The sequence below is a fragment of the Ylistrum balloti genome, unplaced genomic scaffold (genome assembly GCF_031769215.1).
Source record: "Ylistrum balloti isolate Yb309-2 unplaced genomic scaffold, AGI_CSIRO_Ybal_v1 Utg369724, whole genome shotgun sequence".
Taxonomy (NCBI): Eukaryota; Metazoa; Mollusca; class Bivalvia; order Pectinida; family Pectinidae; genus Ylistrum; species Ylistrum balloti.
Genome location: NW_026781942.1, coordinates 2,147,811 through 2,165,367, shown reverse-complemented (window position 1 = coordinate 2,165,367; position 17,557 = coordinate 2,147,811). Strand labels below are relative to the sequence as shown.

Sequence of the window (17,557 nt, the reverse complement as noted above, 5' to 3'; positions counted from 1 at the left end):
ACTTCGTTTTTTTTCACCATTGTAAATCCGTCGGGAAAATGATTCGTTGGAATTTGGCAATCTACAAATTATCAAATTAATAACTGATGCGTTTTAAGTTTTATTTGATTATCTTAAGTCTATGTATTTTGTTTTAGGAACAATGACAACTTTCAAAACGACAAGTTCCGCGAAGTCTTGAAGTAATAAACAGGTCTTGAGATTTTGTAAAGAAACGACTATCAAACGGAAGGAACGTTAACATCACGTGACATGGGGCGAAAGGCGTATCAAAAGACTGTTCTGGGAACAGTTGTTGTTGTCTCCTTAGTGTGGCTTTCGGTTACCATCGTTATCGTTATGTATCACGAGGAACTAATGAAATCTCGTAGACTTCGAGAATATAACAAACAATATGACCATCTTGATGAAATACATCATTTAGGACCATTTTTAAGAAATGAAGATTCTCGCAAATATCCCGGTGATAAACTAAGATTTAAACATGATACTCTATCTGCCGTAATGAACAACAACCTAACAGCAAACAGAGCGAAAATGAAAAATCCCAATACGATAGAAAGAAATATGAACACCAATACAAAGAAACCCAGTATAAATAATGAAAGAAAACCATCTCCGGAAAAGAAATCTCCATTTATTCAGAAACTAATAGACAGTGTTAAAGAAAGCCCACAAGATGGTGATAAGGCTCATATTGGTAAGGATACCGGAAGTGACTTGGACAATAATCTGATTGAGTCAGGTAAAGATGCAAACAAAGCCATAGGGGCTGATAAACCGGAAGCTCCTGAGGTCGCCCCAGAAGAGAAAAACAAACAAAAACATGCTATACAGGAAAAACATCATGTTCAACAAGAAAAGAAGAAAATAGAAACAAAGGTCACTAAAAAAACGATAGATAAACAATCAGGTCAGGAACAAAACAATGAACAAGAGCAACAACATAAACAAAAAAAGTTACAGGTCGTAATTAAGGACAGTGGCATAGGAAAGCCAGGAAATTCCGGAAAAGACGATAGAGCCGTACAGGGCAATCATGACAAATCTGCGAACAATAATCATGTGTTTATGAATCCACTTGGGCTAGATTTTGATGCTATAGAACCACGGGCACCCTTGGACGCCCCAGGTATGAAAACTTACCTATTTTGAAAAATGTTACATTTTGATATATTTCATATGATTTGCATCCACAAAGCAGACGACCCATATCAGTACTATATTTTTGCAGTACATCGAATATTCATGTACGCCATTATCGATATCATGTTTGCTTCTTCTCTTTACACATACTTCACATTCACATAATTATATAAACAGATTCCGAGGCAGATGTGTGTGTGTGTTTGTGTGGGAGGAGGATAATCTAATTAAACATAATGAAATAATTATGTATTGATATTAAGGTACATGAATACTATAAGCCATATTTGCATTTATGTAAACGGTAACACATTTTTTTAAACATTCTATTTAAAGGTGAAATGGGAAAATCTTATGCAATTAATAAAAATAAATTACCACCAGGGGAGAAAGAGAAATACGAAGAAATGTTTGAAGAACATCAGTTCAGTAAATATGTCAGCGACAAGATTTCGGTGAGACGACGACTTTCAGATGGAAGATTACAAAGGTAAGGTTTGGCTGTACCGAATGACATGCTGTTTACGCTATCGCATGTTATTCATGTTCACCTCGGATTTACTTACAATCAGTGGTAGAACAACCATGAGACGGCTTACAGTCACAAACAAACGACACATTGTTTACTCCATGCTATTTGCTTGTTTTACGGCGGTGTTATACAAGGACGAGTGTCAGGAACAACGCCAATAGTTAAAAATAAAGCGTAAAAAACATGGTAATCATGAAAAGGAGAATGGCATATTCCAAAGTGTTTCAAAGGGGACCGAAGACATCGGGTGGCCTTATCATTGCCCACTTAGTAAAACATTCGGAAGAAAACTCCGATCCTGTAGAGAGCCCCCGTTATTGTGTTTGATATTCATTGTCTTGTGTTTAACTTGTGTTTTGTACAATCTTTTGTTGTATATTCGGAACCGTGTAATGAATATTCAATATAACTTACATCATGGGTAATTTGATGTTATCGGACATAAAACACAATACTTAGAATATAAAACACAATACTTAAAATATAAAACACACTCCTTAGAATATAAAACACAATACTTAGAATATAAAACACAATACTTAAAATATAAAACACACTCCTTAGAATATAAAACACAATACTTAGAATATAAAACACAATACTTAAAATATAAAACACACTCCTTAGAATATAAAACACAATACTTAGAATATAAAACACAATACTTAAAATATAAAACACACTCCTTAGAATATAAAACACAATACTTAGAATATAAAACACAATACTTAAAATATAAAACACACTCCTTAGAATATAAAACACAATACTTAGAATATAAAACACAATACTTAAAATATAAAACACACTCCTTAGAATATAAAACACAATACTTAGAATATAAAACACAATACTTAAAATATAAAACACACTCCTTAGAATATAAAACACAATACTTAGAATATAAAACACAATACAATACTTAGAATATAAAACACAATACTTAGAATATAAAACACAATTCTTAGAATATAAAACACACTCCTTAGAATATAAAACACAATACTTAGAATATAAAACACAATACTTAGAATATAAAACACACTCCTTAGAATATAAAACACAATACTTAGAATATAAAACACAATCCTTAGAATATAAAACACACTCCTTAGAATATAAAACACACTCCTTGGAATATAAAACACAATACTTAGAATATAAAACACAATACTTAGAATATAAAACACAATACTTAGAATATAAAAAACAATACTCAGAATATAAAACACATTCCTTAGAACATAAAACACAATACTTAGAATATAAAACACACTCCTTAGAATATAAAACACAATACTTAGAATATAAAACACACTCCTTAGAATATAAAACACACTCCTTAGAATATAAAACACAATTCTTAGAATATAAAACACAATACTTAGAATATAAAACACACTACTTAGAATATAAAACACACTCCTTAGAATATAAAACACAATTCTTAGAATATAAAACGCAATACTTAGAATATAAAACACAATACTTAGAATATAAAACACAATACTTAGAATATAAAACACAATACTTAGAATATAAAACACACTACTTAGAATATAAAACACACTCCTTAGAATATAAAACACACTCCTTAGAATATAAAACACAATTCTTAGAATATAAAACACACTCCTTAGAATATAAAACACACTCCTTAGAATATAAAACACACTCCTTAGAATATAAAACACAATACTTAGAATATAAAACACACTCCTTAGAATATAAAACACAATTCTTAGAATATAAAACACAATACTTAGAATATAAAACACAATTCTTAGAATATAAAACACAATTCTTAGAATATAAAACACAATTCTTAGAATATAAAACACACTACTTAGAATATAAAACACAATACTTAGAATATAAAACACAATACTTAGAATATAAAACACACTCCTTAGAATATAAAACACAATACTTAGAATATAAAACACACTCCTTAGAATATAAAACACAATTCTTAGAATATAAAACACAATACTTAGAATATAAAACACAATTCTTAGAATATAAAACACAATACTTAGAATATAAAACACACTCCTTAGAATATAAAACACAATTCTTAGAATATAAAACACAATACTTAGAATATAAAACACAATTCTTAGAATATAAAACACACTCCTTAGAATATAAAACACACTCCTTAGAATATAAAACACACTCCTTAGAATATAAGACACAATTCTTAGAATATAAAACACACTACTTAGAATATAAAACACAATACTTAGAATATAAAACACAATACTTAGAATATAAAACACACTCCTTAGAATATAAAACACAATACTTAGAATATAAAACACACTCCTTAGAATATAAAACACAATACTTAGAATATAAAACACAATATTTAGAATATAAAACACACTCCTTAGAATATAAAAAAAACACTCCTTAGAATATAAAACACAATATTTAGAATATAAAACACAATACTCAGAATATAAAACACACAGCTTAGAATATAAAACACAATAATCAGAATATAAAACACAGGAACTAGAATATTTATTGCAAAAGTTTTGAACATAACTGAAAAGGTGCCCTTACTAACCTCAGTGTTAGAGTATTTCCCCATCCAGCGGTAGAGAGTCCGGCTAGAGTCCGAATGGTCGCTAGTTCGTAACCCCTCGGTAGCAGGTTGTTTTTCATTACCCTTTCCTATTACAGATGTGGTAACGTTGATCATTCCAAGGGTCGAGGCTATAGGGAATTGAGATCCTTGGAGGTATTGAACCTGGGCTGTTGTTGTCTTCGAGGTTGAAGACTTTGTGAAGGAGGAGGGTAGTGTAGAAGTTGAGAGTACTGGTCACCTTATTAGAAAAGACTAGTGGGAATTTCTTTCTTGTTAAGCGGTAGGAGTGTCCGACTCGTGACCGAAGGGTCGGTGGTTCGAACCCCCGCGGTTGCTTGGTTTATATATATTACTCGTTCCTATTGCATTGCAACGTTTTACACGCCAAAAGTTGGTAACGAAAATGCCAGGTAGATTGAGGTGAAATGACCTATCTATTGATAGATTGATTGTTTTATGATAAAAAGTTTCAATATGAATTATGATATTTATATGATACAACCAGTTTGTAAATAGGATTTGTTTTATTGTGACAAAATAAACGCTTAATACGTCTTCTGTATTAATAAAATCGATATATCTACCTGACAGCCGTGTTTCACTGATATCGATATGTTAAGGACCATGGAAGTGACAACTGGTGACTAACAATGTTATTGGAATATACTTCAATCTTGAATGGGACAAGCATTCCAATTGGCTAAAATGGAATGTTATCATTCAATAATATCAGCAGTTATGATGTGTGTTATGTAGCTTTTGATTGGTAAGTAGTTACTTCCGTATGTAGGTGCGCGGAATAATTTCTCAATGGAAGTAATTCATTGAAGATTGTTTGAAAGTCTTGTGTGTTTTATTCATTCAATTGTATGCGTTACTGTCACAATTCCTTTTTTTTTTATTTAAATCAAACATAAATAAGTGAATTCTTAAATAAACATGCATCTCATAATTTCAGTTGTAAAGATGTAGTTTACGACAGACCATTGCCAACCACAAGCATCATCATCTGCTTCCACAACGAGGCTTTTTCCGTAATGTTACGTACAATATGGAGCGTTCTGGACAGATCCCCGCTTAACCTGATCAAGGAAATTATCCTCGTTGACGACTTCTCTTCTTCTGGTAAAAACGAGACAGTACTGCTTTATCATAAGTAAAATAAAAAGTAAACTTATAATCCTTTAAAATATAATGCATACATTACATAAGGAGATTTTCATGAAGGTTTGTTATTGCAAATTCGATGTTTGTGATTTTCTCTAAAGTTTTTACAGCAATGTTACAACAGCAGATATTTCTAAAGGAACAAACTCTTTTCTTGTATTGTTTAAATTTAAGTAATTTTTTTATCCAGATGATGGAACTGTAAATTTTCTTGGGTTAGAAAGACAATTCCTTCAGATCTTGGTTTTATGCTGTCATTACAACTTATAGTTTGGTTGATTTGATTATTTAGAAAAGTGTTGGTGCTGGTGAATATTAGATCTGCTTCAAAATTGCAGAAGAGTTAAAGAAACCGCTAGAGGACTACATTGCTCAGCTGAAGATCGTAAAGATTGTGAGAACAAAGAAGAGAGAGGGATTGATTCGAGCCAGATTGTTGGGCTATTCCGTGGCGACAGGAGAGGTGCTTACTTTTTTAGATTCCCATTGTGAATGTTTTCATGGTGAGTGATTTGCGATTTATTCTTTTAAATGATACCGTTTGTGGTACCATGATAATAACCGTATGTCATGCCATAATAATAACCGTATGTGATGTCATGATAATAAACCGTATGTGTTGCCATGATAATAACCGTATATATTGCCATGATAATAACCGTATGTGGTGCCATGATAATAACCGTATGTGATGTCATGATAATAAACCGTATGTGTTGCCATGATAATAACCGTATTTGATATCTTAATAACCGTATATGATATCATCATAATAACAGTATGTGGTATCATCATAATAACCGTATGTGCTGTCATGATAATAACCGTATGTGGTGCCATGATAATAACCGTATGTGGTGCCATGATAATAACCGATGTGTTGCCAGAGATTTACATTGGAATATCACTGACGTATACACTTTATATTAGAGATTGCCCATGTGTCTGCATATTTAAAATTTTAATCTTTTAGATATTGAAATATATCTGGATATATTTTGTTTTTTTTTTTAATTTTATTTCTTACCGTTCATTTGCTAAAATAAGGGGACGCTGAAAAATTTCAGTATACATAAACATTCATTTTACCTCCTATGTCATGAAATATTTCCCTGTTATTGTTGTGTTAATGGATGAACTTGCTGTAGATAAACTTAACCTTTCAGTATCACGTGTGGATATCATTACACTGGTGCGTCCTCACAACAAATTTAACACAAAGCAAGTTTTCTTTCCATTATTCAATCATGTACTTAATATTGTTGATTTAATCACAATAAAAGGCTGGCTGGAACCCTTGTTGACAAGAATTGCAGAAGATTCGACCCGAGCCGTAACTCCTGTTATAAACTCCATTGGGCACCATATGTTCGGGGTGGACCAAATGCCGGCGCAAAACGTAGGGGTCCTCCATCTTGATCATTTGTCATTTCATTGGGACAAAATACCAGAGCGTGAAAAGAAGCGCCGAACCTCGCCCACAGAACCATACAGGTAACTTACTAAATATAGCAGTTTTCAAAATATGTGTCAGATGTTATGATGATTGGCCTTTTAAGATATTTTGATAAAATGACCAAGTAATATACATAGTATTTTTTGTGGACATAAATGAATAGATCTACAACAGCCTTGTGATAATAAAATACGGAATCTTTAAAGAACAAGGATAATTTGTGTATGTTTTATAAACATTACTTTTCCCATTAATTCTGTAAATTGTGTCGTCAGGTCTCCAACCATGGCTGGTGGTATATTCTCCATATCTAAAGACTATTTTGAGCACATAGGGTTGTACGATGCTGGGATGGAAATTTGGGGCGCTGAAAACGTGGAAATGTCTATCAGGGTGAGTTGGTACTTAATTGTGTGTCAGGTTTCAATTCAACTTTACAGTTAACCTACATGTCACGTTTTAATTCATACACAATACTTACGATATTGTGGGGCTAGTGCACCCCCCGTTTGAACTGCTATTTCTAGTTTTAAAATACAAACTGATAAGGCAGCTAACATTAAGATTTTTAGAAATTATTGAATTTAGCAAATGATACTGTACTGTATAAAGCCAAATAATTTTACTGATAAGTTATAGGAAAAACCAGTCGAGGTGTAGCAACAATAACAACGCTTATTGTAATACCAATATCAATTCAGGTATGAATTTAATTAAAACTGATTAAATCGAATAAATTATAAATAGACACGATTTAAGATAATGGTTGGTATGAATCCATGGTCATGTAAGTCTGTTCTCAACACTCGACTTGAGATTTCTTAAATTTAGACTACTAATATCATTGACGAGACCTACAATGAAAACATAGCCGAATATTCCACATCTTATATCAAATAAGTATCGAAATGTGCTTCTTAATGTTATCGTTTTTACAGTATATATGTATAGGTGGAAAACAATAATTATACAAAAAAAAAAAAAAAAATCACGAGAAGAGAAATCCAAAGGATATAAATGCTAGTGTCTACTGCTTGCTATATATCAGATATAATTTATATAATAATTCTATAGACTTACCGTTATTTAGATCTGGACGTGTGGTGGCTCTATAGAATTACATCCATGCTCGCATGTGGCCCACATCTTTCGGTTTAAAAGTCCGTATAGTTGGGGGAGAGACCCCCAGGTGATCCTGAAGAAGAATACATTACGAATGGCGGAGGTGTGGCTTGACGAATACCGATTCTATTACTATGAGGAGCTGCAGTTCAGATTGGTAAGCTGATGTATTTGGAAGCATACGGATGATACACAATGATTTCAAATAACAAATTTTACCCCGAAAGTTAATTGCCGCAATATTGTCGTGGTGTTGCAATCGCGAAAATTAGTAGCCAGGAAAGAAAATTTTCAGTGAATTATTGACTAATGACGGAAAATCAATTTCCTCCAACTTTCAGTCATTGTAGTTTCTATACTCATTTCTGTTATTGGTCAATCATACCAAACAAAATAATCCAAACACGATATGATTTTGATTCTCAGGGTAATTTTGGCGACGTGTCGGAACGGAAAGCTTTAAGACAAAGATTACAGTGTAGACCTTTCTCTTGGTTTATAAAAAATGTCTACCCAGAGGTAGCACTTCCTCAGTCAGTTCTCTATTCCGGCGAGGTGAGTAAAATGTCTTCATATTTTTATTTTAATGAAATCTCACTTAGTTGTAGTTGTTTACAAGTCAGGTATGTAAGGAATACTGAAGTAAGCCTGTAGAAACTTATAGAACATTTAACTAGAAACAGTCCCTAATTAGATCACGCTTTGTTCATATTTTAAATATTTACTAAAACAGCATTCAAATAATTAAAAAAAAAAACAGTATGAAGAAATCGATATTTTAAGAAAATCTTGATCAAGACTAAGAGCCGAGAAAAGGGAAAAATGCGCAATCATATTAAAAATCTCTACTTCCTCCTGCTGTCTCAAGCGCCTCTGTTATCTTAGAAACAGGAATACCTTTTAGAACCAGCACTATAGACTACAAGTCACCATGAAAGTAGTTCCGACTCCTGGAACAACTCACCTACTGGAATAAAGCCATCAAACGGTCTGAAACTCCTCTTCAAACACAAGACACTGTCCTTAGATGAATTAATTTTTTTGTTGGATAGGGTCTAGAAAAGTCGACATTTTTAATTGTCACTTAGGAAACCGCAGTAGCTATTTAATGTGATCTGTATACATCCCACTCGCGGGATATCACCTTGACCATTCTTTTTACTACTTACAAGACTACATCATGATACTAAGTTTGTACAATCGTTTATGTCCAGTTCTAATCGATTTACCTTGTAACTACTGACAGATCAGATGACCTTTGACCTATTACCTTTGTTTATGCTATCTTTCTTCTCCCTCCAATCCTCTCTCATTCTATTCCCACCTCTTTTTTCTCACTCCAACGTCAGTGTGTTTGACCCTCAGTGTTATCGTTCATCTATCGAATTCGAAGTTCGCATATTTATTCATTTCTCAGTCGTAAATATTTAATAAAGAACACGTGTCTGGCTTTCTTGGTCTGGCCGGCAAAATATGTAGGACCAGAATTCTCTAAAGGACTAGGTGTGATTAAGGACGCCAACAAGATTAGGAAAATTATACAAACGTAGTCTCCAATACCAAGTCGCTAACATACTTCAAAATATCCGTGTATGTTCCTAATCCTTTTCTTTTCTATTTTATTGTAATTTTATCTTAAACTCGAAATGCCTTCACAAAAATAGATAAATTTTAAATAAATAGACTTTTACGTTGTAAACTGATTTAACATATATCTATTTGTTATAGAAAGGAGGTTAGTATGTTGTGATAATTTTTTCCGATCCATTTGTTTTCTATATGCAATTAAATTGATTACAAAAAATACTATTTAAAGAGACATAAGACCAGTAGTTTCAGATTCGTAAATGTCTCCTGCTTCATTCATGACATCCGATGTAGGCAAGTCACTTTTCAGGAAGAAATAACATTAGATTGCATTTTCTAGCAGTTTACATCATAACTGTTTCTAAATCACGACGTCATCCACGTTTCACTATACATTTATTTCGCGCTTTATGACCCAGGTCCGTAATGTAGCATATGACCGTTGTTTGGACACTATGGGTGTGGCTGCAACACTTCCCATGGCTCAACACTGTCACGGGCTTGGTGGGAATCAGGTAAGTTTATTACAAAGGACAAAATTGTGGCAGTTAAAACACGTTTGTCTTTTTAGGATTCTCTTCTTAATCATATTTATCTTGTTATGTTAACACGCGTGTCAATTTAGAATGATACACTTGCAGAACTACCAGCATGGTTTTTAAAATTCATACTGTGATTTTTCAGTCGATCCGTTTCCGCGGTTTACCCGAAGTTTGAAGCAAAAATAATGTTTATCTCCAAGGCAATAACACAACAGGCTGTAGTTTTCTCTATAATTTTAATTTTCATAGCAATTACTTTTGACAATTAATTATATTCTCGCAAATATCGCAAAAATGTAACTTTTCAGAATAACATCCCGATAATTACATTTCACCGTTGTTTATACCGTAGTATTTCAGGTATTACTCTGACGGTTCGGTGAATATGAACGGTATATGTTTGTTAGTGAGAGAGAAGGAAAGTGTTGTGGTATGGAACGCTTGTAATAGCAGGTCATCACGGTTTTGGGATTACACAAAGGTGAGTAATGTATCAACTTTCTGTTCCAGTTTAATATTGCTGCTTCTGTACCATTTCACATGTCCAGCCGTCGCATTTGAGTTTATGGACTCCCATTCAAAAACCGTTTAAAAAACGTTCGGTCGAAAATTTTACGAATCCTACATTTCATGAAATAAAACAAAACTCCTTTACATTAAATTCCTTCTGCTATCAAAATATATTCAATTTAATGTTTTAATTGTGTAATGTGTAGGTAGTAGCTCCCCTCATCAATTTTACAAGATTTCAACTCAATTACAATGGAATCAATCTAATTTAAAATAATTATATTACTGTTTAACTGAAGACTGCTTGTCTTCGTGCGACACGTAACAAGAAATTAAATATAGATCACTTCTCACAGACTATATGACAGTGCGCAACACACACAAAAGTACTTGTACTGCGCACTGCCTACCTGTCAGTGCACGACACACATGTAAGTACATGTACTACGCACTGGCTACCTGTCACTGCGCGACACATGTAAGTACATGTACTACACACTGGCTACCTTTCAGTGCGCGACACACATATAAGTACATGTACTACGCACTGGCTACCTGTCACTGCGCTACACACATGTAAGTACATGTACTATGCACTGGCTACCTGTCACTGTGCGACACACATGTAAGTAAATGTACTATACACTGGCTACCTGTCAGTGCGCGACACACATGTAAGTACATGTACTATGCACTGGCTACCTGCAACTGTGCGACACACATGTAAGTACATGTACTACACACTGGCTACCTGTCAGTGCGCGACACACATGTAAGTACATGTACTATGCACTGGCTACCTGCCACTGTGCGACACACATGTAAGTACATGTACTATGCACTGGCTACCTGTCAGTGCGCGACACACATGTAAGTACATGTACTATGCACTGGCTACCTGTCAGTGCGCGACACACATGTAAGTACATGTACTACGCACTGGCTACCTGTCAGTGCGCGACACACATGTAAGTACATGTACTACGCACTGGCTACCTGTCAGTGCGCGACACACATGTAAGTACATGTACTACGCACTGGCTACCTGTCACTGCGCGACACACATGTAAGTACATGTACTATGCACTGGCTACCTGCCACTGTGCGACACACATGTAAGTACATGTACTACGCACTGGCTACCTGCCACTGCGCGACACACATGTAAGTACATGTACGCGACACACATGTAAGTACATGTACTACGCACTGGCTACCTGTCAAGTACATGTACTACGACACACACATGTAAGTACATGTACTACGCACTGGCTACCTGTCCACTGCGCGACACACATGTACATGTACATGTACTACACACACATGTAAGTACTACTACTGTCCTGTGCGCGACACACATGTAAGTACATGTACTACACACTGGCTACCTGTCAGTGCGCGACACACATGTAAGTACATGTATTATGCACTGGCTACCTGTGAGTTCGCGACACACATGCAAGTACATGTACTACGCACTGGCGACCCTCCGCTGTGCGACACACATGTAAGTACATGTACTACGCACTGGCTACCTGTCAGTGCGCGACACACATGTAAGTACATGTACTACGCACTGGCTACCTGTCAGTGCGCGACACACATGTAAGTACATGTACTATGCACTGGCTACCTGTCAGTGCGCGACACACATGTAAGTACATGTACTACGCACTGGCTACCTGTCAGTGCACGACACACATGTAAGTACATGTACTATGCACTGGCGACCCTCCGCTGTGCGACACACATGTAAGTACATATACTACGCACTGGCTACCTGCCACTGCGCGACACACATGTAAATACATGTTCTACGCACTGGCGACCCTCTGCTCTGCGACACACATGCAACTACATGTACTACACACTAGCTATCTGTCAGTGCGCGACACACATGTAAGTACATGTACTACACACTGGCTACCTGTCAGTGCGCGACACACATGTAAGTACATGTACTACGCACTGGCTACCGGTCAGTGCACGACACACATGTAAGTACATGTACTATGCACTGGCTACCTGCCACTGTGCGACACACATGTAAGTACATGTACTACGCACTGGCTACCTGTCAGTGCGCGACACACATGTAAGTACATGTACTACGCACTGGCTACCTGTCACTGCGCGACACACATGTAAGTACATGTACTACGCACTGGCTACCTGTCAGTGCGCGACACACATGCAAGTACATATACTACGCACTGGCTACCTGTCAGTGCGCCACATCCATGTAAGTAGATGTACTATGCAATGTCTACCTGACAGTGCGTGACACACATGTAAGTACATGTATTATGCACTGGCTACCTGTCAATGCGCGACACACATGTAAGTACATGTTCTACGCACTGGCGACCCTCTGCTCTGCGACACACATGCAGCTATATGTACTACACACTAGCTATCTGTCAGTGCGCGACACACATGTAAGTACATGTACTACGCACTGGCTGTAAGTACATGTACTACGCACTGGCTAACTGTCAGTGCGCGACACACATGTAAGTACATATACTACGCACTGTCTACCTGTCAGTGCGCGACACACATGTAAGTACATGTACTACGCACTGGCTACCTGTCAGTGCGCGACACACATGTAAGTACATGTACTACACACTGGCTACCTGTCAGTGCGCGACACACATGTAAGTACATGTACTACGCACTGGCTACCTGTCACTGCGCGACACACATGTAAGTACATGTTCTACACACTGCGCTACACATGTCAGTGTACTACGCACTGGCTACCCTCTTCTCCCCGACAAACATGCATCTGTAAGTACATGTACTACACACTGGCTACCTGTCAGTGCGCGACACACATGTAAGTACATGTACTACGCACTGGCTACCTGTCAGTGCGCGACACACATGTAAGTACATGTACTACGCACTGGCTACCTGTCACTGTGCGACACACATGTAAGTACATGTACTACGCACTGGCTTCCTGCCACTGCGCGACACACATGTAAGTACATGTACTACGCACTGGCTACCTGTCAGTGCGCGACATCCATGTAAGTACATATACTACGCACTGGCTACCTGTCAGTGCGCGACATCCATGTAAGTACATGTACTACGCACTGTCTACCTGTCCACTGCGCGACACACATGTAACATGTACATGTTCTACGCACACACATGGCGACCCACTGGCTACCTGCTCAGTGCGCGACACACATGTAAGTACATGTACTATGCACTGGCTACCTGTGAGTTCGCGACACACATGTAAGTACATGTACTACGCACTGGCTACCTGTCAGTGCACGACACACATGTAAGTACATGTTCTATGCACTGACTACCTGTCAGTGCGCGACACACATGTAAGTACATGTACTACGCACTGGCTACCTGTCAGTGCACGACACACATGTAAGTACATGTACTACGCACTGGCTACCTGTCAGTGCGCGACACACATGTAAGTACATGTACTATGCACTGGCTACCTGTGAGTTCGCGACACACATGTAAGTACATGTACTACGCACTGGCGACACTGCTCTGCGACACACATGCAACTACATGTACTACACACTAGTTATCTGTAAGTGCGCGACATCCATGTAAGTACATGTACTACACACTGGCTACCTGTCACTGCGCGACACACATGTAATTACATGTTCTACGCACTGGCTACCTGTCACTGCGCGACACACATGTAAGTACATGTACTACGCACTGGCTACCTGTCAGTGCGCGACACACATGTAAGTACATGTACTACGCACTGTCTACCTGTCATTGCGCGACACACATGTAAGTACATGTACTACGCACTGGCTACCTGTCAGTGCGCGACACACATGTAAGTACATGTACTACGCACTGGCTACCTGTCAGTGTGCGACACACATGCAAGTCAGTACATGTACTACGCAATGGCTTTCTGCCACTGCGCGACACACATGCAAGTAAGTACATGTACTACGCACTGGCTACCTGCCACTGCGCGACACACATGCAAGTACATGTTCTACGCACTGGCGACCCTCTGCTGTGCGACACACATGTAAGTACATGTACTACGCACTGGCTACCTGCCACCGTGCGACACACATGTAAGTACATGTACTATGCACTCGCTACCTTTCAGTGCGCGACATCCATGTAAGTACATGTACTACACACTGGCTACCTGCCACTGCTAGACCCATATATGAAAAATACAATGCACTGGCGCTACCGCCACCTCCCAAGTTGTCGCAAAATATATATTCTGTGCTTGCGTAGTGGATCTGACCACCTCTTTATGCTATACAATTAATTAAGGAAACGGAAGTCTTATTCAGACTTCCCCTCACTCTTATTCGGGGTAAAACTTTACTATAATACCTTTAGAAGCGTTCGCTTCTGTGGTCTTTCAACACAGCGTTTTCTCGACCTCTGACTGCTCAGCCTTATGTATTCTTAAATGAAAGAGTCCATTATTTTACACGAGGATACCATTCATTACACATCACATGACCCAAACGCATAACGTCTCCAAGAGCTTCAATAACGCATAGACTGTCCGATGTGCGTTTGTAACAGATCGTATCGCCAATATTAATAACCAAATAGAACAACAAAATAACTTTTATCATAAAATGACGCGTTGTTGTGCTTTGTATACTTACCGACAAGTTCTGGCACAATTGTAACTAGTGTCAAATTTTTATATTAAAATATCATCTATTTTGAAGTTAATGATATTTAAGTGTCATGTATATATATAACAATCGTAATTATATCAATACAAATTAGCTGTGTCAACTAAAACATCAGTAGACTGTTTTTCAATTGGATACGTATCCTTAAGCCAAACGATCAATAACTACAATGTTTTTAGTTGCTTTTCGTATTTATTTTATTTTGTTTTTTCATCACCGTTGTACTCTATCTATCATGGGCTACGTAGTTTGCTTTGCAAAATATATTACATATATAAATACAAACACTGAATTTGATATTACTTTTCACAGACCAATCACATTGTAACTAATACTGAAATCATTCTCACAGGACAATCATCTAATGTTACGAGGAACTAATATGTGTATGGAACTGACTGAGGGTAAACAGCGGTTACAGTTAAATCCTTGCTCATCTTCGACAGCTCAGAAATGGATATGGACAAGAAAACTGGAGAATGTCATTTCCGGAAAAACACCGTATCTTGGAACTGGTGTTAGAAACAAATTCATACAGTAACATATTATATACAGGAATCACATCGATTCGATTTATGTATATTCAAATAATACATGTTTAGCTGACACCCGGACATGATGAAATTGATAAATCTGTTCACTCAGAACCATCCACCTCAGTAGAGGTGAAGTAAGGGGTATTTCAATCCATTCGTAAGACAAGTTTAAAGCAAAGTGCTCAACTTTAAAAATATGTCTTTATCACTAAGAAGTGAATTTTTTTTATTAAACACTTTTGTTTTCTACGTATTCTATTGATAGAAACAATGCATCGCATTATCAAAATTGTCCATGGCAATGCTCGCGTTGAATTCTTCATTGGAAAACTAGTGATACATCTGTGAAGTGTAAGGGAAACATTATCTGTTGTATCATGGACTTAGAATAGAGATTGTATTCTAAGTCCGTGGTTGTATTATATGTTAAACATCAACCAGTCAGGTATGAGGGCTGATTGATGAGTTGTGAGCTTTATATTCAAGGGTATGACTTTTGGCAGACATATTGCATTATTTTTCAACATAATTTTCTTCAGTATCTATACACCTTTGCTAGCGATGTTAAAGGGCCTCAATGCTACTTTTGAAGAAGTCCATTTCTTGACCGTTCTGAAAGTCCTCCAATACATGTATGACGCCATCGAGTCTGACTGAAAGTGGGTACCGGAAATGGCATTTTTTTTTAAAATTTGGAAATAAATGAAGGTCTGATTGGGTAAGATCAGGCGAATAAAGTATATGCTTAATCAAACGAGAGTAAGAGATTGCAATAACTCGCTGTTCCTTGTCGTAATATTAATTCTTTCCTGTCTTATTACTGCCAGTCAGCACAAATTCATCCATTATGATACCTTTCTACAAGTAGTTTCTTTAACTGAATGTTAATTTCCAGAAAAAAAACGGTCTGTATGTGTCACTTTATGATAGATAAAGTCCAGTTAGAAGGATATGTTGTGTTGAAATTTACATGGATCATTGATGTTGGTCAACAGCATCCATTCTCAGAAAGGTGCACTTTTATTAGTAGGATGTGTCTACCTATTTCCTTAAACGATGATCAACTTCCTGAGTATGTGTATCGATATGAAAGATGAAAACGTCAGATGAGTGTGTTTGAATTCCAAATATTGATGTTATCTATTTATATATCAAGTGTATGTGATGATTTCCGTCATTGTTCCCTCAAAATCGCTACTAGTCATAAATGACTAAGCGGAATTGACAAAGTTTGGCCAAGAGCATCCTTGGAGAAGGGGGCTGAGGGAATGTAGAGATGATTAGATTTTGCTCATACACCACGTAAATCGTCTGAATTAGTCTTTTGTGAAGAGGAATAAGTTTTGTATAAACGTTGGATCACGGACCTTTGGGACAGGAGGGGCGGGCGAAATAACAACAATAGAGCAAATTCATATAGGAAGGTTTGGATTTTGCCTAAATTTAGTCAGAAGCCTCCTTAGGTGAAGGGGAATCAGTTTTATATTGACGGTAGCGAATAATGCTTTTAAATACTTTGAAACCCAATTATTCCTGCAGAAATGATATTCAGATTTATATAGATGATTTATGTCGATGTGAAAACATGCTACAATCTAGTTCATAAAATGAACTTATCAAAAATTACATAAGTATTAATTTAAACACATTGTTTTTGTTTTCTGTTTGCTAAAAAGGA

General features: G+C 36.6%; 1 protein-coding gene across 1 annotated transcript; it reads left to right on the top strand.

Moving 5' to 3' along the window:
- The first annotated feature begins 252 nt into the window (after nucleotides 1-252).
- LOC132565519 (polypeptide N-acetylgalactosaminyltransferase 13-like) lies at nucleotides 253-15,884 on the top strand. Its single transcript, XM_060230170.1, has 11 exons — nucleotides 253-1,132; nucleotides 1,483-1,636; nucleotides 5,233-5,399; nucleotides 5,780-5,944; nucleotides 6,725-6,935; nucleotides 7,173-7,290; nucleotides 7,988-8,176; nucleotides 8,446-8,574; nucleotides 10,026-10,121; nucleotides 10,501-10,629; nucleotides 15,696-15,884. Exons 1-11 carry the CDS (start codon nucleotides 253-255, stop codon nucleotides 15,882-15,884), a joined length of 2,427 nt encoding a protein of 808 aa, XP_060086153.1.
- Nucleotides 15,885-17,557: the final 1,673 nt, after the last annotated feature.

What these genes read in the sequence shown, in the direction of transcription:
- LOC132565519 (XM_060230170.1), top strand. Translation starts at nt 253, where the DNA reads ATGGGGCGAAAGGCGTATCAAAAGACTGTTCTGGGAACAGTTGTTGTT. An exon ending in AGGAGCTGCAGTTCAGATTG is followed by an intron (nt 8,177 to 8,445) that starts GTAAGCTGATGT and finishes TTTGATTCTCAG; the next exon opens with GGTAATTTTGGCGACGTGTC. An exon ending in GGTTTTGGGATTACACAAAG is followed by an intron (nt 10,630 to 15,695) that starts GTGAGTAATGTA and finishes TCATTCTCACAG; the next exon opens with GACAATCATCTAATGTTACG.